Source organism: Silene latifolia, chromosome Y (assembly GCF_048544455.1).
Source record: "Silene latifolia isolate original U9 population chromosome Y, ASM4854445v1, whole genome shotgun sequence".
NCBI lineage: Eukaryota > Viridiplantae > Streptophyta > Magnoliopsida > Caryophyllales > Caryophyllaceae > Silene > Silene latifolia.
Genome location: NC_133538.1, coordinates 407,331,424 through 407,355,324, shown reverse-complemented (window position 1 = coordinate 407,355,324; position 23,901 = coordinate 407,331,424). Strand labels below are relative to the sequence as shown.

At 36.8% G+C, this 23,901-nt stretch overlaps 1 protein-coding gene across 4 annotated transcripts; it reads left to right on the top strand.

Moving 5' to 3' along the window:
- The first annotated feature begins 440 nt into the window (after positions 1 to 440).
- LOC141633065 (protein RIK-like) lies at positions 441 to 16,407 on the top strand. 4 transcript variants are annotated; one of them, XM_074445552.1, is made up of 14 exons: positions 445 to 1,246; positions 2,626 to 2,744; positions 3,740 to 3,929; positions 6,353 to 6,454; positions 7,041 to 7,075; positions 7,162 to 7,237; positions 8,363 to 8,434; positions 8,593 to 8,679; positions 9,072 to 9,165; positions 9,325 to 9,442; positions 11,203 to 11,306; positions 11,658 to 11,731; positions 14,165 to 14,459; positions 15,904 to 16,407. In XM_074445552.1, exons 2-14 carry the CDS (start codon positions 2,701 to 2,703, stop codon positions 16,029 to 16,031), a joined length of 1,419 nt encoding a protein of 472 aa, XP_074301653.1. In that variant the 5' UTR covers positions 445 to 1,246; positions 2,626 to 2,700; the 3' UTR covers positions 16,032 to 16,407. The 4 variants fall into 4 exon arrangements, 3 of the variants coding, with proteins under 3 accessions (XP_074301652.1, XP_074301651.1, XP_074301653.1); XM_074445551.1 differs by having other exon boundaries at positions 444 to 965; positions 11,203 to 11,731; XM_074445550.1 differs by having other exon boundaries at positions 444 to 1,246; positions 11,203 to 11,731.
- The last annotated feature ends 7,494 nt before the right edge of the window (positions 16,408 to 23,901 follow it).

Sequence of the window (23,901 nt, the reverse complement as noted above, 5' to 3'; positions counted from 1 at the left end):
ATATTCCACAAATCGAGACAAATAGATACTGATCGAAACGATTATTCTTTCATACTTCAAAGAAACATTCATCGTGATACTTATTCAATCTTTCTATATTATTCAAAATATCCTCTAATCTCTTTTGTTCAGAACTCACTTTAATTCAATAAAGTTGAAGTTATAAATTTTTAAAATAATCCTAATTCACCCCTCCCCTCTTGTCTTGAATTCATAAACTCAACAGGTTATATACGAATTATATTATTTTTCTTCAATTATAATAATAAAATTTTAAAACAGGCCGCGCGAAGCGCAGATACTACCTAGTTCTCATAGTAATCCCGACTTTAATTTAACTCAAAATAATCCATTGTCCTCATTTACCGCTACTGCACTTATGGCATTTCTGACCTATAAAACCAGGTAAAGTATCCGGTAATTTTTTTTTTTTTTAAATAAAAAAACCACCTTCTTCCACCTTCATTCACAATTCCCATTACCAAAGTACCAACAACCAGTAAGCTGCACTCTATGAAAATCTTCTAATCACAACTACAAATCATAAGAACCCTAATTTTTCTCTATTCAAACTAGAAAAATTGTTAATTGCCGATACAATAAACCGTAACACAAACCTTCGAAAGAACCCGAATTCCTTCCAATCCAGTTTCAAATTAAGCCAAGCCAGTGAAAATAAATCGCAATGCGCAAGAACCCTAATATCTCAAATTCTTCTGAAAAAAAGCAATAAAATACATGTATATAAGCCTGAAAACTCATCGGAAAATAAATCCGACAGATGAAAATGCAATGCGCTGGAAAATGGAGAGGGGAGAGAAAGAAGGTGTGCGAAATTGGGGAAGATTGAGAAAATTGAGGGTTTGTCAATTGAAACTCTTGAAAGGAGGCGACTTTTACCCGCACTATAGCAGGAAAGGCTAGTGAATGGGTGGTGCTCGATTGTTGGAGTTCGACGGATGTAGGTGAGTATGAATGATGGGATTGCGGACTGTTAGTGTTAATTTGATTCCGATACGGCTTCAATTGGTGGGTGAAAGGTGAAGCTTGGTGATAGTGTTAATGTAGGGGAGCCGAGTAGTGGTTGTCGCTTGGTGTTGAGATATGGTGAGGTGGTGACTGGTGATCGCCGATGGCGAGGGCTTACTGTTGAGATGTGGTGGCGGAGTGTCTGGGTTGGTAAATGATGAATAATCCATTGATAAGGAGAATGAGATATGCATCTAAACTATTACCGTTTATTTAGGTAGCAGGTCATTTGAACTAATTTGAGAATGTAGTATTAAAAGATGAGTTTATTCTAGGATAAAGCTTAGTTGGGATTATTTTGAGAAGACGGGTAATAGTTTAGATTATTCCAAAAAAAAATAACCCTTTTTTCTTATAATTTAGGGTTATTTAATGACAATAATCCAACCTAAGACTCCCCTTCCCCATTTAATCCAACCTATTGATTATCCCATATTAATCCGATCTTTACCATCATTTAACTTATTTTGATACGTTGTAAGGGCAACCTGTTAAACAGGTCACCCCTTAGAAATAAAAAATAAAAAAATAAAAATAAAATAATTAAAACAATAACACTGGCTTCCTATTCAATCTTCATCCCCTTCAACCTTCAATCTTCATCCCTCGCCTCCTCTTTCACCAAACACTAAAAATTATCGCCATGGAACCGCACCGCATGTCCACCACCACCACTGAACCGCACCACTTTAAGCCCACACCACCAAACCACCTAAGCATACCCGCCACCATTTTCACGTCCCGGACAATGGCTACACCTCTTCCTCACTCTTAGTCGCATCTCCGTCGCAGCCCAGCAACAACATCAAACATTAAACATATTGATAAACAAAGTTGAAGACGATGATGAAGGAGAAAAGGCAAGGAAAACTATAAAAGGGTAAAAATCAGAACAATAGCATAAATAAAGTACTTTTTCTAGTTTTGAAGAAAGAAAATGGGTTTTTAAGTCTGAGATTGGTACTTAGTTATGTTGAATGGTTGTTTGGTGAATTGGGAATCTGGGGCAGTTGTACTAATTTTAGGGATTTTGAGAATATGGGAATTTGTTGAAGAAGAAAAAGACCAGACTTGTGGCTGAACCCAGAATTTAGAGAAGATAAATTAAATGGGGAAATTAACATTTGGGACGAACCCAGAAAAATGAAAGGAGTGATGATAGATGCAATTAGAAGTCTTAAAATAGGAAGGAAGGGGTAAAAAAAATTGGGTAAAAATAAGGAAACCTGCTAATTAGTGACCTTCACCGGGTACAACAAGTTAACATGAGGCGTGGTGCAAAATAAGTTAAATGATAGTAAAGATAGGATTAATATGGGATAATCAATAGGATGGATTAAATGGAGAAGGAGAGGCTTAGGTTGGATTATTCCTATTAAATAACCCTATAATTTAATAGCTATGGGTATCAATTTCATACCCACCCCTTCTTGGGTATGAGTATGAAACCCCCAAATTTGCCAAACAATACTTGGTATGAGTTTGGCTCATTCGATAGCCATACCTCATGTCTTTTATGTTTGAACCAAACACCCCTTAGATGTCCATCTTTTTATTCTGACGAATTGATTTAATTTCGCAAACATAATACAACAGGAAATTAGGGCGATAGGGAATTTGGGTTTCATCAATTATTAAGGTTTTGCAACTTAATTTGGGCGTCTCATCGTAATGAGCAATAAATCAGAGTTAATTCAATTGGACGGAAGTGTTCGGTAAGTCTATGCTCATATAACAAAATTTCAGTTTTGATTATTTCTTTTTTGTTCGTTAATTTGTTGTCTAGGTTGATATTATTGTTCATAATGTTTAGTTAATTTATTAGGAAGATGTGATTTTACTGTATTAGGGAGATTATTATATCTTGTAAGTTTTGAGGAATTCCGGATATCAAATTAGTAGCTTTGTGATTAGAATAGACGGTTATCGTGATTTGCAAGTGTTTTCGATTGGCAAGTTTCGGGTTGGATACGTCGTTATTGTATAGGGTTTGCTTAGGATGGAGTAATTATTGTCAAGAGTAATAGAGCCTCGCCTTAATTAAGAAGAAAGAGGAGCTAATAGGGAACTATTATCCCCATGCAAGGGTACCCTAGGGGAAGGTGGGTAGCTATTCCCCATTGTGTTATTGTTGTATAGGACTCGCTTCAGATGTTGTAACTATCACCAGAGTAATAGAGCTAGCTTTAAATAAGAAGAAGAGGAGGTGATAAGGAACTATTACTCGCATACGAGGGTATCCTTGGGCTATGTTACTCCGACGCTTTACTTTGGTCGAGTGTCCAACAAGGCAAGTCACTTTGACACTTCATTTTAGACCAAAAAATTAAAACTTCGTGGAAAATTACCGTATCCGACATTTCGACTCCATGGCGTATCGGACACTTGCAACCGAGTCAGAGTAACATAGCCCTTGGGAGTGGGGACACGGGTACCTGTTCCTCGTTTACAGGGCTAGTTATTACTCTATTTTCCACATTTCCGCCTTCCACCACCACCACCTTCCGTTTTCTCGTTCATTTGAGCTTTTTAACCGAGTATTAATTACCTCTTCCAATGCAAGCCTGTTACAATGGTAATAGGATTAATAAGTAGCAATGTCATGGCCACACTTATTAATCCTATTAAATGGTGTACAAGATGGTTTGATAACTATATTGTATCGGAAAGTTGTATTGTTATTTTGTGTATAATTTAGCTGCTATTTCAGAAAGAAGAGGAGGTGGGATCAGCCTGATGAATTGTTGATTTCTTCGGGACATGCTACACCTGGATTACTATCTACACCCACTTTTGGACAACCCTCTGTTTCTCTTCAAGGAATAATGCCAACAGCTGTTCTTACTCAGACACCACTGATGCAGCTCCAAGCTGCTGCCGTGGTCCAAAAACTAAATCAGGTCCGTTGTCACAATGACACACTGTTTTTGTTTTTGATTCTTTCTAGATGATAATTGTGTTTATCTTTTCCCCACGTCCCTTCCCTTAATTTGAGTTATCGCGTGGACATGCCTATACTCCATGTCTATTAATTTGGAACCCCACTTCTTCACTGTGAATGTTAATATTTGAGTTATAATGATGCAGTCCATCTTGTCTGCTTCTGTTATTCTGTATATTTGGTTTGATACCTTGATATTTGCTTCCGTTGCCCTGAATATTTGGTTTCATATTTGCTTCCGTTACCCGGAATATTTGGTTTCATATTTGCTTCCTTACTCTGTATGCTAATAGTTGAGTCATATCGGTGCAATCCATCTTCTTATCTCCTTTTATTACCTTGTATATTGCTATTTTGACCGTTACGTTGTGTTTGGAATATGGATACACTTTCAGGAGGGAAGGGGAGGGAAGGGTGATGAAGAGGAAAAAACTAGGGGAGGGGTAATGGAGCAATGAAGCATTCCCCCCGAAACTTTCTTGTGGAGGGATTTAGTTGAAGGGAAAATGGGACCCTCACTCCGTCCCTTCTCCTCCAAGTCCTCCATCCAAACAAAGGGTTGTTGAAAGAGATTATCTAGGCGTAAGTTATGATTAGTGAGATGCATGTCCTTATTGTCATATTGTGGACAGCGTGTATTTCATCCATAATTGTATGTCACGATCATATTGCCTTTGTCTGGGTAATTTTCTTACGTTCTACTTATTTCAAAGTACGTTATGATTAGTGAGATGCATGTCCTTATTGTCATATTGTGGACAGCGTGTATTTCATCCATAATTGTATGTCACGATCATATTGCCTTTGTCTGGGTAATTTTCTTACGTTCTACTTATTTTAAAGTACGTTTTACTTTTGTATGCCATCCGTGGTTTAAAAATGCTCCTAATCTGCCACATAACAACAACAACAACAACATCAGAGCCTTAATCCCAAAATGATTTGGGGTCGGCTGACATAAATCATCCTTTAGAACCGTCCATAGGTGAACGCACACCTCAAAATGCGAAAATATAGAAAAGAAAAAGTGAAAAACAAAAGGAGAGTGAAACATAATACAAAAGAAGGAAAACTTAAGGTTTTAAAATCGAAGTCCGGAATTCTTTTATAAAAACTTAGAATGTAAATCGAGAATAAAGATTAAAACCATTTTGAAAATCGAAGTAAAACTTAAGGGTCCGGAAAACCTTAAAAGTGAACCAAGTATTAATATATAGGAATGTTGTTGGTAAAAAGGTGTAATAAAACCGAAAAGAACAAATACATTTTTAAAAATTAAATAAAAAACATTAAGTATTTCAAATAACGTCAAATACTAAAAATCCACATGTATCATTTCCCTCCATTGGGCCCTCTCCGTCACCATTCCCTCATCAAGCCCGAGAAATCTCATATTTTGGTCTCCCTCTACCCCTAGCAACCTTTTCTGTTCCCCAGGTCTCCAGCCTCCTAACAGGTGCGTCCAAAGGTCTCCTTCTCACATGGCCAAACCATCTTAGTTGGTTTTCTATCATCTTGTCCTCTATTGGCGCCACTTTCACCTTTTCCCTAATCACCTCATTCCTTAAACGATCTTTCCTTGTATGGCCAAACCATCCACCCCAATCTCCCACATAAGTGAGGCAGAATTCCAGACCTCATTACAATCCCTTCATATAACTCCTTTTAGAAACCGCTGGTATCTAGGCTGTATCAACTGCTATTTCAAACTACCGACGTTAACTTATTGACATTTCCGTGGCTTGATTTGCACTTCTTAGCTTTTTTTTAAAAAAAAAAATACGTGGACACAATTTTTTTGTGAATGGTGTAAAATTGTAAATATCCGTGAAAAGCCGTTGTAAGAAAGAGAACATAGGCTACAAACATTGAAAATCAGCTCAAGTTTTGGAATTCATAAAGAATTGAAGATTTTGTGCACTAGCAAACTTCTTAAAATTACAATTTTCTTGGTGACAACCTATAAAGTGTATCCATGACAACCCGATACCTAGATTCTGCTACTTCTACGTCATCTGCGACCACATATTTATATGACGACACCATCTAATCTTTTCAATTTGGTAATATAATTTTCAACATGTGTCATCCAAAACACATATTTATTGCCATCGTGTATTTCTGACTGCCGCTTCCCTGCCATAGGCAAGAACTTTCAGATAATCAGTTAAGCTGCTGTTATGCAGTTTCTACTAATAATCTTTCCACTTGCAATTCATTTCCTATCAAGTATCAACTAGCTCATTAGCTGTACTTGTGCTGCATCTTTGCGAGGATGATTACGTTTGGACTGACCAAATAGTATGTAATTGTTCAGCAATTTGTTTCATGTTTTCATCATGATGACCAGTTATTTTAGCGAGTCTTCTTTTGATGTCATAGCCGAAGATACAGGAAGACTTGGTAATAGCAAGAGAAATTGTTATAAATGACGCAGATCCTGCATTGCGGTATAAGCTCACAAAACGTCAGACTCAGGAAGAGGTGCGCTTTAATAGATCTATATTTTTCAGATTTACGGCCTTAAGCAACATATTATCGTTCAATGATTTTACTGTCCTATGGATCCCAACTTTAAAAGAGAAGGGTGCTGGAAGGACATATTTTTTGGGGAGGGGAAAGGGTGATTTTTCTATCATATTGATTCTTATGACTTCTATTTTACTTTTTTCTAACCGTTTTTCATTTGATCTTTTTGTTATTTTTCCAGTTGCTTTGTAAGGAGTATTACTTTATCCTCTTAATACTCTATCTCGTTTAAATTTCTTTGAAGCTCTCACCCAAAAAAGAATCTCATTGTAATGTCTTCTTTTTCTTTGCTTCACAGCCTTTTCTACCCATGCTATTTTCATGATCTCCTTCCTCTACTCTTTTTAATTGTTTTACCATATCACACTGGTGGTTTCATATATCGATTCAATTTGATTCATACTAGTTGACCCCAACTCATTTTGGGACTAAGGTTTTGATGTTGTTGTTGACGGAGGGGGTGACAGGAAATGATACAAGTATTAGTAACCATTGTGTGTTCTATAAGTAGACTGATTCACTGTCTTGGTTTCCACTGCAGATCCAGAAGTGCACTGGTGCAGTCGTGATTACTAGGTTATTAGCATATTTGTAGTTTTTCTCTGCCTTGTTCTATGTACTCTGCTTGCTTGTCTAATGTGCATAAAAATGTATTTTTACAGGGGAAAGTACCGACCGCCTAATGCAGTACCAGATGATGATAAACCGCTATATCTTCACATATCATCCGGCGCTCATGTGGGTTGAGTCTTCTTTACTTTTTTTGCCATTTTATCTTTCTTTTTCCTATGATAATTGTTTAGTTTTATAAATAGACTTTTTCACGGGGTGAAGATGGAACTGTTGAATTCTTTGCTATATGATTCTTTTAGTCAAAGTGTGACATCTATAGTTGGATAGCTGTATATGTATTCTTTAGTCGCAGTGAGGGTTAGAGTACACTTGACTTTAATAGCTTCTGCTTTGGCCCTGCTTTTGCTGACTATTTTGCATTCAAGAGGTCACGTGTTCAAACAATTTGTTAAGAGTTAACATGGGAAAAAATATATAAGACTGTGTTATATTATATTGTCTTTTTTAGACTCACTGTTAATTGTGAAGTGTTCTATGCCACTTCATATCTCTGACACACTCACACACCTCTGCAAAATTTTGTGGACCATATATCACTAGTTATCTATTTTCTTTGAGCGGAAAATTCACGTGGTACCCCTAAAATTTACCACTTTGCACATGTTACCCAGTATTTTAAGTTTGTGTATATGATACCATTCATGTTTGATTTTCATGTACAACATGGCCTTTTTGTCGCTATAAAAAATTTTAAATGAGCATAACTCCTAGACCGGAAATCATAATCATCCAATTTTTTTTCTAAAATGACTATCTCATCATAATCTACGATTTGAGAAAAAAACATTGCCAACTGGCGTTCCGAAGGATTTTGTTTTTACGAAATTTTCAAATCAACTATAACTTCGATCTTAAATTTCCGAATGACCATTTTCGTTTGGATCAAATTATAGATCTCGAAGAGTTAATCAATTTGAAAAAAATATTAGTCAATTCCGATTTCTGGTTTACGATTTATGCTCAATTGAAGATTGTAAAAGCGATAAAAAGGACATATTGTGCTTGAAAATCAAACTTCAAGGGTATAGTGTGGTCAAACATAAAAAGTTGGATACCACGTGCAAAATGACAAAGTTAAGGGGTACCACGTGAATTTTCCGTTCTTCGAGAGAATTTGTTTGGGAATTGGAAAATTGAGACCAAGAGCCACCACTCCAGTGATTAACACATTTTTATTATCTCATACAAGTAGGTACTTTTTTTTTTTTTTTTTTTTTTTTTTTTTTGCAGTTAAAAGAAACTGCAGAGCGTGTTCTTGCAGTAGATCGTGCCGCTGCGATGGTTGAAGATATGCTGAAACAGGTTTGCTTGTCAACTAATTCTACTTTTTTTTATCGGTTTGTTAACTAGCATTATACTCAGCAATGTGCCATTTGGAGTTTCAACTTTTGTGTTTGACTGTTCTTGTTATCTTCATGCGGTCTGTGTTCTAAGTTTGATTTGATGCCTATTGCATTCAGGTTACTCAGCCAATGAGCACATGTGTTTATGTAGGCTTTGATGCAGATCCATCACTGAACATTGCCGCCCGAATATGTGGACCAAATGTAAGTCCATTTTACCTTATATCTGCCTGTATGAGTCACTTGCTCTATCTTAAAGTTCACCCTTTGATTCAAAATGAGGCGACTCAAAAATTTCCAGTGTTTAGGTCAGGTACCAAAACAATTGAATTTCCATGTTACATTTTTTGGTTGTTGGCCACCGTTGCCAATTTAGTTTCATTGTCATGTCAGGCATTTTTTTTAAGGGGTGTTCTCGGTCACATTTTGGATGACATTTTATGTTCCTTTTCTTCATTTTCCTCTGCTATTCTAAATTTATTTAGTGTTGTGCTTATGTGCTATGATGAGAGAAATTCTAATGTGTGAGCTTCCATGATGTCTCCAAACTATGGGAGAGATTGTCTTTCTGTTGGTGGTTGGTTTTGTACGTTCAGGATCAGTATATTAATCACATTATAAATGAAACTGGAGCAACAGTTGTATTACGTGGACATGGCTCAGGGCATTTGAGCAACTCTGAGTGTAAAGGTATTGCGTTTTCTCTTTTCCTAAGTTCATAGATTGTAGTTGTATTGCATTAGTTTTCTTTATTTCTACGGACATTGGACTGATCTCAGTAGTTTCTTTTATGCTTATTTTGTAATGTTTCTGATTTTTTCCCTTTTTTTTTTCATTCCAATCTCTTAGAAGGACAGCAGCCTTTGCATTTGTTCTTGTCAAGTAACAACCAAAAGAGTCTTGAAGATGCGAGGCTTTTGGCTGAAAACCTATTAGATACTATCAGTAAAGAGTGTGGTGCAACCAGGTATTTCTATCTTTATGTTTCTTGCCACCAACATCTTTTATCCCATTGTCTCAAAGACTCCCGCTTATGGTTGGGGGCAGGAGGGTCGGATATTTTCAGCCTTATCCCTAAGGGGGCGTTTGGTTCGTATAAGGAAAAGGGAATGGAATCGGGAAAGGGAAATCAAAGGGAAAGTTAAGGGATTACCCATATCATCCTAATGTGTTTGGTTACAAATTAGAAGGAAAGGGAATCAATTATTTCAACACCAACAGCCACCTTATCTACCACCTACACCACCACCAACTACCTTCTCTTACACCGCCACCACCACTAGTTGCAGCGCCGACATGAGGCCGTCGCCGCACTGTCGTCCTATCACCGCTGCCAGCACCCCATGCCTCCTGTCTGCCGACGAACACCCCTAAACACAAACCCCAGATGACCCAAGTAAAACTCGACCCCACGCACGAAACCCCCTCCCCCACCCTCGTGAACAGTAGTTTGGGGAAGTTTTGGGTGGGTGGTGATGGTATCAACAGTAGTAGAGATGGGGTGGGGAGAGGCCGTCGCTGGGGGTGTTGGTCAGGTGACGGCAACTATGCCGGTGGTCGTGGCGGTGGGAGACGAGGTGGTCCATGGTCTTGGCGGTGGGTATAGGTGGTGGGGTATAGTGGTGAATGTGGTTGGTAGGCAAAGGGAATGGGTAACCCTTGTTGTGGGGGGGGGGTCATTTTAGAGGGATTATGGGTAATCCCATTCTTGAAAGTGGGGAAAGGGAATGAAAACAAAAGGTCAAACAAACACCAACTAAGGGAATGAGAGGGTTTCATTCCCTTTCCCTTCCCAGATTACCCCAAACCGAACAGCTGCTAAGCTGAAAACACGAAAAGGCTTGTTTTTGGATGACTCATCACGAAACATACATTGAGAATTTCATCAACTTGTTGCTACTTCACAATATAAGCAGCACAATCAATTTAATCTAGTCTTTGGCTTCATTGGAAATGGAAAATTTACTCTTTGAAAATTGGAAAGAAAATAGGTTTCATTGGCATTTGAATGTTTTTTAGTTGATTGTTAGTGAGTCCATTTTTGAAATAATGGTCAAAAATAAAATATTTGTCGTTTTGGGTCGGTTTTGAAAATATTTGTCAAAATGGTGTCCACGTAGGCTCGGGATTTCTAGACCTGAAACACGCTACTACTAATGGCGTGTTTTGTGAAGGAAACACGCCATTAGTAGTGGCGTGTCTTTACAACAATTTTTTTCCTCAACTGACTGAACTTTAAAAAAAAAAAAAAAAAAAATTACATAAGACACGCCATTAGGGGTGGCGTGTTTCCCCTCCGAAACCCGCCATTCCCAATGGCGTGTTTGTTTTAGTCCATTTTTTAATGAAGTTTCTTTCCGTACTCATTATAAACACGCCATTGGTAGTGGTGTGTTTTAGGTCCAGAAATCCCGAGCCTACGTGGACACCACTTTGACAAATATTTTCAAAACCGACCCAAAACGACAAATATTTTATTTTTGACCATTATTTCAAAAATGGATTCATTGTTAGTAAACAATGAAAACCTGAAAAAAACCCTGTTATATTTCAATTGGCTATGGCTGTGGGGTAATGTTTTAGCATTTTTACCGGACTATCTATACACCTATTGGCTATAAAGTATAAATTTCATCTATAATTATGTTGATTACCATAATGCTAAAAATACCTGATGCCAAACACATAATTTTGAACGTTGTTTAGAAGCTCAGCTTTCTGCTACAGGGTTTCATCCTGCAAACTTTATGGTGCTGTTCCACCTCCACAACAACTGTTGGCTGGAGTTCAGAATACAGGACTAGCAGTGAATTCAGATTCGAGTACTACTGGTAGTTTGGCTTTCTCTACTGGTAGTTTGGCTTGCTCAGTTGCAACTCCTGTGATAGGAATATCAAATCCCTTGGTCATGAGTCCAGTAATCACACCTGCCTTCCCTTTTGGGCAGGGAGCACAAGTTGGAGGTCTGCTTACCTCTAGTTGCTCCCAAACAAATAGACTTATTTACTCCCAACCATTGCCACCACCTTGTACTAGCTACAGTGCCTATGCTGGAATATATCCACAGGCCTCACCGCGTGTGCAAGTTTCACTGGCTCTTAAACAGTCCACTACAGCCACTTCAACAGTTACTCCTGTAGTTTTGGCTACTGGTCTGGCACATAAAAGTTCTTCAAATACAGAAAAGAGGCTTCCACACAAGCGAAAGTTCCGAGAGGCCCCGACTGCATTAATAGGGATTGCAGGATCCCAACAGGTAGCAATGCCTTCTTTCCTAGCATATAAATGCCAAATAAAGATCCAAGTTCCGTCAATTCAGACACGACGTGTCTGTGGATTGATTGGTGTTATCAATTCATTTTAATCAACGCTGGTTTGGATGATGTTTCCTTTCGTTGGAAATGTGTTGTTCTTTAAATTTTCTTTACTTGGGATTAGGGAATGCTGGGCGCGTGCTGATACTGGGCGGGTTAGAATGCAATAAATCTGCTGATAGCTATGCTCTGAATGAATGGAAGGGCATAGATTTGGCTTCATCAGATACCAGTTGTTTAATTAACACTTAGACTATAGTCTTAAATTGATCCGCAAATCAAAGATGACTAATGCTATTGGTATAATGATGGAGCAAAACCTGCTATATTCAAGACTCTCTCTCCATCCCAAAAAGACTAATTAGCATTCCAATTTAATTTGTCCGAAAATAATTAGGGGTTTTATACACATAGCAGGTTAAAAAGACAACAATTTCAATACTACCCTCAGTCAAAACATACGAAGGGAAAGGGGTCAATGACAGGACAATATACATGCAATGTATAGAGTGTCATATTTGGGATAATTCCATCGATCTTAAAATGAGCCTCAGTTACAAGTGTTCAATCTATTCTGTGATGGAGGGGGTACTTTTGTCCTTTATGTGTTGTGTCTATTATATGCTAGAGAAGAAGAGAAGTCTTGTGCTTTTTGTCCCTCTTGCATCTTTGTATCTCAGTCAAACAACTAAAGCAGTCATGTCTGAGAGTCTGTGGGAACTTTATCAACTGAACTAATTTTCTTGCTTTTGTGGTCTGAATGAGGGGTTATACCCCTAATATACAAGAAATGAACTAATTAATCTTAGCCAGGAGACCCTTAGAGCGTCTGCATGCAAGATAGTTCTTAGTTCTGCTGGTGATACTCTAAGGCCTTCTTTGGATGGTGGGAATTGGACGGAAAGGGAGGGAGGGGGTACAAGATTCTTCGATATGGCGAGGGAGGGAATGGAGGGATCCATTTTCTGCTTAAAGACAAATCAAAATCTCTTTAACTTAGTAAAGTTTTGGACGGAAAACTCCTATGATCCATTCTCCCTCCCCTCCCCTCCCTCCTTTGAGATGTCAAGTTGCTGAATACAGATAAGTAGTGAACTTGCTTATGTGATATGGTACATCATTCGACAGACGTATGCTGTTTGTATGATATAGCAGAACTTATAAACCCTTGCTGTTTCTGCATCTTAATTAGGCTTCATTTTGCGTTGTTATTTCTGCATTATCGCCGTTACAGTTTGGCATTTGCAATCAAGAACTTATGTTGTGACTTTTTTTTCTCAACCACCAATGACTTGACTAGCATGCACCATTATAAGCCTGTTCTTATTCTATTACCTCTCTGTCTGAATACCTCTCCCGTATGATGCTTGGGCATTAGCATTACACCATAGTTCTGAGTGCGCTTTATTTTTTTTGGTGTTGTGCACTATTTTTATTCAACCGTTTAATTAGCCAAGCTCTCTTATTTTCATCTATCTTGTAGATAACGATTTCTTTACCATCTGATGCTAACCTTTTCCACTTATTATTCCAGGTATTTCTCTGACTTATTTGAAGCTAACATGCTGATAGTGGACCTCTCTATTGGACAGTTTGTTTTCACAGGGTTTACAACTTTGGTTCCAGCACATATGACGCGGCCTTTATCGTCACTCACTCTGTATTCTATTGGATTAGCCATCTGGTGGTCGCTTTCAGTGCAGATATTAGCGTGCTTATCCTAATTTTGCTAGATGTTCTTCATATAGTTTGATGTGTTCAGTCCCCTCTTCCGTGCTTTAATTATCAATTGTTTCATTTTGTTTCCAAATTTCTGAAAAGCTTGTCCTTATTATTAACATCTTTTGGAACTTCCCATTTTAATAGCCCTGCCAATTGTTTTCAACAATTTCACACTTAAGCCTTGAGTTGTGTTGGTCTTCAAGTGTGGCTGTTTCTTCTACTTGTTTTAACAACACTGTCACCCCAATACCCCGAAGGCTCCGTTAAATAGTTTGGTTGGTGGGTTGGCTTTCAGATGTACACTTGTTTCCTGTAAGACCTGTTAATTGAGAAAAAAAGGGATATCAAAATTTTTTAGGGTTGTCAATCTACTGATGTTCGTTATGATCTAGCCATCTTTCTATGTTGGAGAGGGAATGGATCCCTACATTTCCCTCCAACCCAATTCGTTATCAAACAAGGGAGATTTTTCCCCTCCCCTCCCGTCCCTTTCTCTTTAAACTCCCTTTACAAAACAATCAGTTAAAGCCAGAAAGTGGAGTGTGAAAGGATTTTGAAAATGAGACTATACTCTTTTATCATGTTTCGTGCTAAACTTTATTCTACAGTTGTCTTTTGTGTGAAATTGTATATGTTTTGGAAATTTGTTACAGGGTCCAGGTCCCCATACTCCACTTAAGTGCGCATCCAGTGCAGAGAAGAAAATTGATGCAGCACGTCCATGTACCACATTAAAGAATCTGCAACCGCCGTCTCCATGTCATGCCTCAACGAGTTACCCGTCTTCAAGCATCATGCTTCTACCACTACCGCCACCAGAGTTCCGTTCCCCAACGTCTTCATTAGTGTCAAGGAGTATGCTCCTACCAAAGTCCACGTCATCATTCTCTGCTAATGGAGTGAGTAAGGACAATAAGTCAAATGTGCCTAATCTTCCTTCGGTACCAGGTAATAGTTATTGCTTAGAACTCCTGTGAATTTCATTATGCTCAACGTGAGTATTTTTTTTGGCAGAAGTAATTGGCTCTATTAGCCTATACACTTTGTAAACTAAAAAGTAGTACCTCATAATCTGAGTTAAAGCTAGTAAGCTTTTTTTTTGGCATAACATAAGTCACAACACAACTTAGGTGCTCAAAAATATGGTCATGTTAGCATCCTTATGGTAGAATCACTGGCTAATCGAGAAGCTAACTGTTATGCCCTTTTTTCAGATGCTTTGAAAGTCATTTGTGAAAGTTATGATTTGTCTTATCAATGCCATTGACAAGTATAAAGTTGGAAGCAAAATTTATACTATTCTGATAGCCTGGGAATAATTCTTCTTGTTTCAAGGAGATTCCTTTTACCCATTGTTGTCACTATCGGGAAGCTAATAAGGTCACTAGCTTTTTGGCCAATATCTCATTTTCCACCGAATTTTCTGAGGTAGTTGAAGTTTGAACCCACTCCCTCCCCTCAAGCATTTGCAAGGATGAGAAAGCTTGGCCCTAACTTACTAACTTAGGGATCAACCTAAATGAAGAAGGATGGAAAAAGTGAGAGACTCCGTCCTCTCTCTAGAAAATGTGGAGAGAAAAATCTCTCCCAAAAGCAAAACAAAACATTAAGAAATTTGGGGGATCTTGCTGTCTCCTTCTCCTAGTTTCATTCTTATCTCTTTTCTTAGCTTTTTTTTTTTCTCATTATCTTCTTCTTCTTTGAGATTATGTAGATTTTCATCTTCTTTATAAGGAGTGAAATTTTTCCAGTCAAATTTCTGTGATTTATTTTACCTTCTTAAAAGACTTGACTTTATTTGCTCTCCATTTTAGCCTAGGAGAGCTATATTTAGTCATATGTCTTGCTTATAGAAGGTTTAATTAATCAAAGATTAAAACAGCAGTTTTTTAAGCTAAATCTCAAAACTTGGTTTGAGCAAAACCTATTGGCCAAAAGCTAGATCTGATTTTTTTTTTCTGGGTTTAAGCTCTTGAAGTTCTTTTTCCAGTTCCTTCTTGTTTGTACTGGAAGTGGGGAAGGTTAAAGCGTCATCAATATCTTAAACTATGTAAAAACTTTTCCGTGTTTGTAGTCTTTGTACTTTGTATATTTGCTCTTTATTTATCACTATATACCATAGTTACAACTTTTTAAAAGATTATATGAAATTAGTTGCCTATTACACCCTTATGGTGGGACCCTTCCCTGGACCCTCGCCTTGCGGGGACGCCATCGTGCACCAGGCTGCCCCCGCCCTCGCCTTTTTTTTAATGAAATTAGCTGTTTAGACAAGTGAAATGCGACAAATTTGATAATTAAAGATAAGACACCATAAATGTGTTAGTGGCAGTATCCTTGAGTGGTGTTTTTGAGAAAAATCAATAAGTACTGAAGCTATTAAGTCTTGCAGATACTTTGGTCAAGTTAATGGAATATGGGGATGACGACGACGACGAGGAGACCGATGATGATGAGAATGGGGTCATTGCGACCAACCCTAATAGACTCGACGCTGCGAAGCCATTTTGGGCAGTGTGAAATGATGACTGACATTTCATCAAGCTATTGGTAACTTACAACCTGAGCTTGCCTGTTTTATTTGGTGGCAGATGTGAGTGTTGTACTACCTGTGCAAATCTGGACGAAGGGGCTTGTTTCCCTTGCGGTCTGTGGGTTTTCAGATATGAGAAGAGCCAAAGTGGTTCGCTATTCCGCACTAATGTCTGTGTCATAGAAATATTTGCCCATTTCATTCTTCTTTTCTTTGGGTGTAAAAAGGAATTCCATGTGTAGCTCTGATGCTGGTAGTTTCGATACCAGGTGATATACTCACCAATCAAACGATATCTGTATGAATTGGGTAAATCTGCAAGTTGTTTTTTTAAATGACATTTTGAAACGTTTTGTTGTGTTACCTGTGTACTTCCCAAACGGCTATTCTCCTTCAAATCTTTTGGATTGCAAATACAATGAGCAACTATGGTTGCCATACTCGCCAACATGCCAGCTGCCACTTGGTTTTGCTGAGAAAATCAGAATTCTAATGAATTGTGAATTTGTAATATGTAAGCAGAACCCAGTACTCAATAACACAAATTCTTGTTTGTGACGGCACATATCCGTCACTCTTGAGTGACGGATACCATTTTACCTCACAAAGTACCCATTTTTTCTCTCTCTGCAACACTATTCATGTGGTTCCCTTTCTCCACTAACCCATTTTGTTATCATTTTAACTCACAAAATATCCGTCACAAATGGTAACCCGTCACAAGGGAGACCAATTGACTCAATAAATAGGTATCCGGAATACAGGAAAGTTCTTCAACTTCTCATGTCCACTTTTTACTCAATAATATCTAAACCTTACAAAATTAACCTGACAGAAAAAGGTGGATGCGAGATCCAAAATTGACCTGAAATTGCTCCGACATTCGAATTTTTCCGAAAATTGACTTTATATTTGAATTAACCCTGGTCGATGCGACTTGATTTGAGTTTTGCTGACCCGTAAGGGCCATAACTGACTCAAACACAAAATAACCCCACCATAACTAACCCAAGTAGACACACCCAAATCGACTCAAACTGACCCGTTTGTGAGTCTTATTTAATTAAAGTTAGTTAGACAATGGACTAAGATTATTAAGGAATAGCTCAATCTAATCTACATGTACTTCTTCTTACTGCATGTTAGTCGCATGGGGTTTAAATAATATTAAAAGGAAAAAGGGTTGTGAAACGTTGCAAGCTTATAACCTGCCCTCTAATCTAATACTTCCTCCGATTCAGATAAATGGTAACACTTACTTAAAATGGACGATCCACATCAATGGTAACATACCTTATTTGGCCTGAAAAATGACTAAGTTACCCTTATACCCATCTTATCTTTATAAAAGCAAAAGACAATACTCATCAGAGAATGCGCCACGTCATTAATACATCTTTTTTTTTTTTCAAAAATCGAGATTATGGTGGGACCCATGTGTGTGCAACGTATTTAATTTCTGAGATATCCGTCTTTCAAAGCATGCGCTTAAATCCGTCTCGCAACAAATTATATAAAGTCATCGTACAAAATAAAAACATAAATAATAATAATAATAAAACAAAAATAACAATCTCAGAAATTAGAAATTACAAAACTTTACAAAATAAAAACAGGCTTAAATTTCTTTAAAAAAAATATAATATAATTAAAAAACAAAAAAAATGAGATCTTGAATTAAAAAAGAAAATTAAAAATAATATCCGACTTGGTTTGTTATTAAGTTAGGGGGCTAAATTTTACTTTAAACAAAAATGTTTAAAGAAAACTAAAAATAATATCAGTCGTATTTCTTTAAAGATTAAATGTTTCAAATATTTATTTAAAGAAATACTAGCAAATACTCTGTAAGTTTTAAAGATAATATCAGCCGTATTTCTTTAAAGATTAAATTACTAACAAGTTTAGATTTTAATAAAAATGAAAATTAAAAATAATAATAATATAAAAACCAAAATTGACAGATCTATAAAATAATAAAAAATAATATTGATAATAAAAATCAAGAGAGTTTACGGCAGCAGAGAAGTAGCATATGGGCGAAAACGGCGGACGATGATGGTCGGAGTAAGGCGGACGGTGATGGTCGGAGTAAGTCCAATGATAAAGATTTGATATATAAGTGTAGAATATAAGATGAATTGGAAGAGGAAATACAATGAATGTTTCACTTAGAAGTATTTATTATTTATTACTAGGGAAAAAAGAAGTAAATTTTAGGGAAAAAAAGAAGAGCTTGGTATTTGCCTGTTTGGTGTGCATAGGCGGCGAGAAAGAAGTAAATTTTAGTAGTGGGTAGGGTTTAGTTATCTTCTTATTTTTTTCTTTTGTTTAAAGTAAAACTTACTCTCTATTAATTTGGATTTGTAAAGGGTAGTTTTATGGGCTTAGGCCTTAGATTATACAGAATATGTGGGCAATTTTGTTATTGATTTACACGTTTTTCTATTAGAGCAAAAGTCAAATTGTCGGTCTTTTCGAATTCTCACTGGATACTATCCATATTAAGGATCATATTATATACCAAATTACATGATAAATTACGTAGGAAATGCCAAAATTTTTGTCTTTATTACTACCATGTGATAATATTTGACCCGTTTTAAGATTTAAGACGGATACTCCGTCTTAAGTAAAACTGATTGTCTCAACATGTAAAAGTGATTTCATACTAATATACATTTTATCATATTGACTTATATATTTTGACGAGTATTGAAAAGTTAAGTGAATACGAGTAGCTCGAAATGTTAGAGTGAAATTAGTTGTTAGCATGTATAAATTTTTCGGGTCGATTGAGCGGGCTACACGATCGGAGTAGCATTGTATTCAAATACTACGGGGCGGGTGTGTTTCAAGTTTAGAAAATACAGGTCAAATTTATACGGGTTACAATAGACGCGGGTTTAGTAACACATTTACATGGATCGAGTAACACATTTACAAAATTATCGTATTCGTTATTATTTGTTCTTTACGTAACAATGATTTTACAACAATCGTTTTGGAAGGGTATGAATTGCTTTGTCAAAATGATCGCTTAGGCCAGTCATATTAAATCTCTTAATTGCAAATGTGATATTTAGTTCAACTATTAGATCTTAAATACGATCGTTTTATTGAAGACGGCCATTATTCGTCGTCAAAGATGAAGACGGATAGTGACCCTCTCACAAAATGCAGTGGTGGGCAAGTGGAGGTATTCATTTCCCCCACTTGCACTATCCATTTACATTTTGTGAGAGAGACACTATCCGTCTTGACCATGACGGATAGTGTCCGTCTTCTATGAGAATTTGTGTCTTAAATATGATTTTCTAAACTTAATCATAATATTTTACACATATTTTATATCACAAATTCTCATTATAGACGGGAGACATACGTCTATAGTTATAGACGGACCAAATATCCACCCACTTTAAGCTTAAAACAAGCAATAACTTGCATGGTAGGGCCCAAAAATATCAATACTTTAAGCATATTTGACCCGTCTTTCACTTTAGACAGCTATATCCATCTATAGTGAGGCTAATCTTATCTTTATTAATTCAGAAGACAATGCTGAATGGAGAATGTGCCACGTCATTTGCACAACTTTTTTTTTTTTTTAAATTCAGGTTATGTTGGGTCCCGTTAGTGTGCAAATAATTTATTTCTTAAAATCGTCTGCCAATACAACCATGCGACAATTTATGTCTTCAAAATATTTATGAAATAATTACATACAATCGGAATAAATGAAATTAATTGCATATAATCAGAATGAATTACAAATCGGAATAAATGAAATAAATTACATTTAATCGGAACGAATTACATAATTAATAATAAAATTACATAATTACGAGAATGAATTACATTTAATTACGGGAATAAATTACATATAATGAGAATATATTACAGAAATTAATGAAATTAATTATTACAAACAATGCGAATAAATTAAATAACTTAAATAATTTTTAAAACTAGATAGTACGATGTTGTTGAGCGCTTAGTGAGAGATCTATGTGCCGAATATGATGAAACTCTTACTGATGTTAATCCGTCTGTAACTGGAAATGAACATTCACCCGATAGTTGTGGTTTTAACGCATCTTATTTACGTGGAGAATGTTCATTTCCAGTTAGATCACCGATCTACATTAACATGTAGATCACTGATATTAAACTATTAGATAATTACAATAGAAATTTAAAAATAAAACATTCATCAAAAAACATTCATATCGTCCTAAATACAAACCCGTGCAATTTTGCACGGGTTTAAAACTAGTTACCTATTTACATGTTTGTCATCAAATGGTCCGCTTACCCACCCACCCACTCACTCAACACAATACATTATTCTTGTGATCTCATTCAAAGCTTCCAACCTTATCCCTCACTTTTCCACCTTTTCTTACCGGGTGATACTTACTTTGAGTACCACCCGGGGTAAAATCGTAAATTGATTAGATATTTCTATTTCTTTTTTCTAACTTTAAAATTTCAAATTATTTGATAATAAAAGGCGAGGAATATTTTATTTCCCTCTTCAACATTTTAAGTTGCTTATGAACAGCAACTTCACCATATATTGTAAATTGCTCACGAGTCACGATTGATGAGCAGAATAAATGAAATTAACCTACTTCACCTTTAACTCAAGAAGGCCAATCGATTTAATTTCCGAGAAGGAATGAATTAGCTAAGATCAAATTCGATTGCAAAATGTTTTTAACATAAATTTATTATGTGGGAAAAAAATTTAAGTGAAAGACGATCATTTCCATGGATCGATGATGATACTCCGCATAGCAGATATGGTGGCGTTGGTGTTGTTATACGAGCATAATTCATCCCCCGTTGATAGGAAAAGACCGGTTGTCGTAAATATTAGAATTAAACTACCAAGTTAACAATTTATAAGCCAAACTAACTCTAGACTACTCTAATTGATGAAGTAATATAGTACAAGTAAGGGTCGAACCCAAGAGAAGGATGTTGAACTAAGACTCGACTTTTAAACTATTAAACACTAATTAAGACTCTAACTACTAATTAAGACTCACTAATCGACTTTATCAACACACAATGGTTATTAACAATGACAAACAATAGTTGAACATAGACCAAAGGGGAGTTGAGTTGATTGGTAACATGAATGTAAAAGAAAGTTGCAATCTTTTCTAAAAAGGCACTATGACAAACATTTGGTATGCAAGAAAATTCAATATTAAAGAGAACTTGGTTTAACTTCCTCTTAGTAACCAACAATTAGCAAAACTTGACCCTTTTTACTCTCTTAAAATTATCCACCCAATACTACCATCTCAAGATGTTGATACATGTAAATTAAACCATCTACATGCATCCTTCAAGCTTAGATAACAAGTCATTAAACCATGAAAAGAGTGATGTGACCATAATTAGCGCATATTTAGTCCCCGAATTATCCTTGTTCCCATGCTTTTTAGTGCATATTTGGGTCATTTATTGTCTTTAGCTCTTTGTTTTGCATATTCTTTGAGGTTTTGTGTCCTTGGTAGGAAAGGAATGCAAACCTTGCATTTTCATGGCAAAATGAGACTAAATTGATTGAATCCAATGACCAAGCATCAAGGAGAGACAAGATTAGAAAGCCTTTGTACATATTATAGTAGTTGGGCAATGATGAGGAAAGATCCTTGCATCCCCAAGGAAATCCCCAAGGATTTTATGAAGAAAAGGGAAGAAAAGAAGAAGAAACAAGTCGAGCAAAGAACCCGTGCGGATTGTCCCCGAAGACGCCCGTCCCCGGGACCACAATCCGTGCGTCTTCCATCAAAGACGCCAGCAAAGGCATCCGAGAAGACGCCCGTCTTCTCCCAAAGACGCCCGGGCAGAGACACAGGAATCCGGCCGTCCCGTGCCTAAGACGCACGGATTCCAAGACAGCGCAAATTCGTTTCTTCAAGCTTCAAGAAAGATGCCCTTCCTTCAGAAAATACCGGCGTTTCCTTAAGTAGGGACTTAATCGTCATTTAAGCCCTTAGTTAACCCTAATGCATCCACCTAATTTACACTATAAATACCCCATTAGTCTAATTGGAAGAATATGTTCTTCTTATCAATTCTTAGAGTAGTTAATATCAATCAAATCTCTCTTTAGTTTTGTAATCAACAATTAATCAAGTTTTAATACAAGTTTTATTTCCTTAATCTCTCATTTGTTCATCCTTTATTTTGGGTAATTGAAGATTATTTAGGTTATTATTGGGAGATTGACAACCTCTCAATCAAGCATCAAGTACTTCTATTATTCTTTACTTTATTATTGGAATCATTAGTAGGTATAATTTTCTTAATCCCTTTTTAATTATTGCTAATTAATTTCATTTGTTCATCATGTTTCACTTTGTTGGTATGATTGACAACCTTGCTAGCATGTTCAACATGATAATGAGTGAGTAGTTCCATAGCTAGGGTTAATGGGTAATTAGGGGAAACCAACATGGGGAATGATTCATGCTTAAATTAATATGCTTTCATGGTTTATTTGCTTGCTTGTTTTGATCTCAACTCATGCACATGTTATGTTTGATGAAATGCGAGCCTATGAATCCTTGCATTTTTTACCCATCACCTACCTTTTCAATGAGACTTGTAAGACATAAACCAACTCGAGTTTCATTAGACCATGCATGTTGTTGAGTAGGGAAGACTAAGTCGACTTGTAGGTATTGTACAATCTAATCGATTCGGCTCCGGGACCCAAACTTTCCTAGGATTGTAATATATAACCCAACTCAATCCATCACAACAATAATTGCTTGTTATAATTTGAGAACATGTTTGTATGATCAATTCCCATGAATCCCCTATGACCCCATGACACCCTAGTGCTTTTTATCAATTGTTTACAACCCTTTCAATTCATCTTGCTTATTTACTTTCATTGCTATTTAGTTTAGTGACCTTCTACATCAACCCAAATTGTGACACCCCTAAGACACCACTAGTCTCAATAGAAATATCATTTCAATTCCCGTCCCTTGGGATCCGACCTTTACTTGCCTCTTTACTAATTGTAGAGTTGTTTGTGAAGCTATAAATTGTGTTTTGGTCTAAGTGCTTCTAACGACAAGTTACCGAAAAGATTTAGTAGGTCCGACCAAAAATGGCGCCGTTGCCGGGGACGTTGTTATCTTGATTTAGATTTTCTTATATTGTTATTATTTGTGTCTTTCTTTGCCTTGGGGAAGTAAAACTCCTCAAGGTTTGTTCTAATTGTTTTCGAGTTGTTTGATATTTTGCATGTCTAGAAGGTCACAAGGTGATTTGTTACCTTTTGATCGTGAAATTGAAAGAACTTTGACAACCAATAGAAGACTTTCTAGGAGAAATTTGAGAGGTATTAGTGAGGTTGTAGATATTCAACCAACTATTGAGTTCATCAACCCTTTTGCAAGAGAAGGTGAGGAGAACCCAACACAAAATACAACACAAAATCAACCCACAATGCCTAAGTTTTCATCACATTCCATACCCACCGAGGAGAACCTACCCAATGGTACTCCCACACCACAACATCTAACCGGAAATTTCATTGCCAAATCCGCATTTATCCAATTAGTCGAAAGGAGCCAATTTGGGGGGATGCCTAGTGAAGACCCTCACTCTCATATGGAGACCTTTTGTGACTATTGTGATGCGATTTCTCAAACCGGTGTAACTCAAGACCAAATTCGATGGGTCTTATTTCCTTTTTCTCTAATTGGCACCGCGAAACAATGGTTGAAGGGCCTTGATAAGGCCACTCTCGGAATTGATTCTTGGAAAAAGTTGGCTCTAGCTTTCTACAAAAAATTCTACCCACCGGAAAAGACTAAC

Excerpts from the sequence above, each read along its gene's own strand:
- LOC141633065 (XM_074445551.1), top strand. The coding sequence starts at position 2,701 with ATGAGCAATAAATCAGAGTTAATTCAATTGGACGGAAGTGTTCG. Across the intron at positions 7,238-8,362 it reads ACATATCATCCGGCGCTCAT|TTAAAAGAAACTGCAGAGCG; the intron begins GTGGGTTGAGTC and ends TTTTTTTTGCAG. Across the intron at positions 8,680-9,071 it reads CCCGAATATGTGGACCAAAT|GATCAGTATATTAATCACAT; the intron begins GTAAGTCCATTT and ends TTGTACGTTCAG.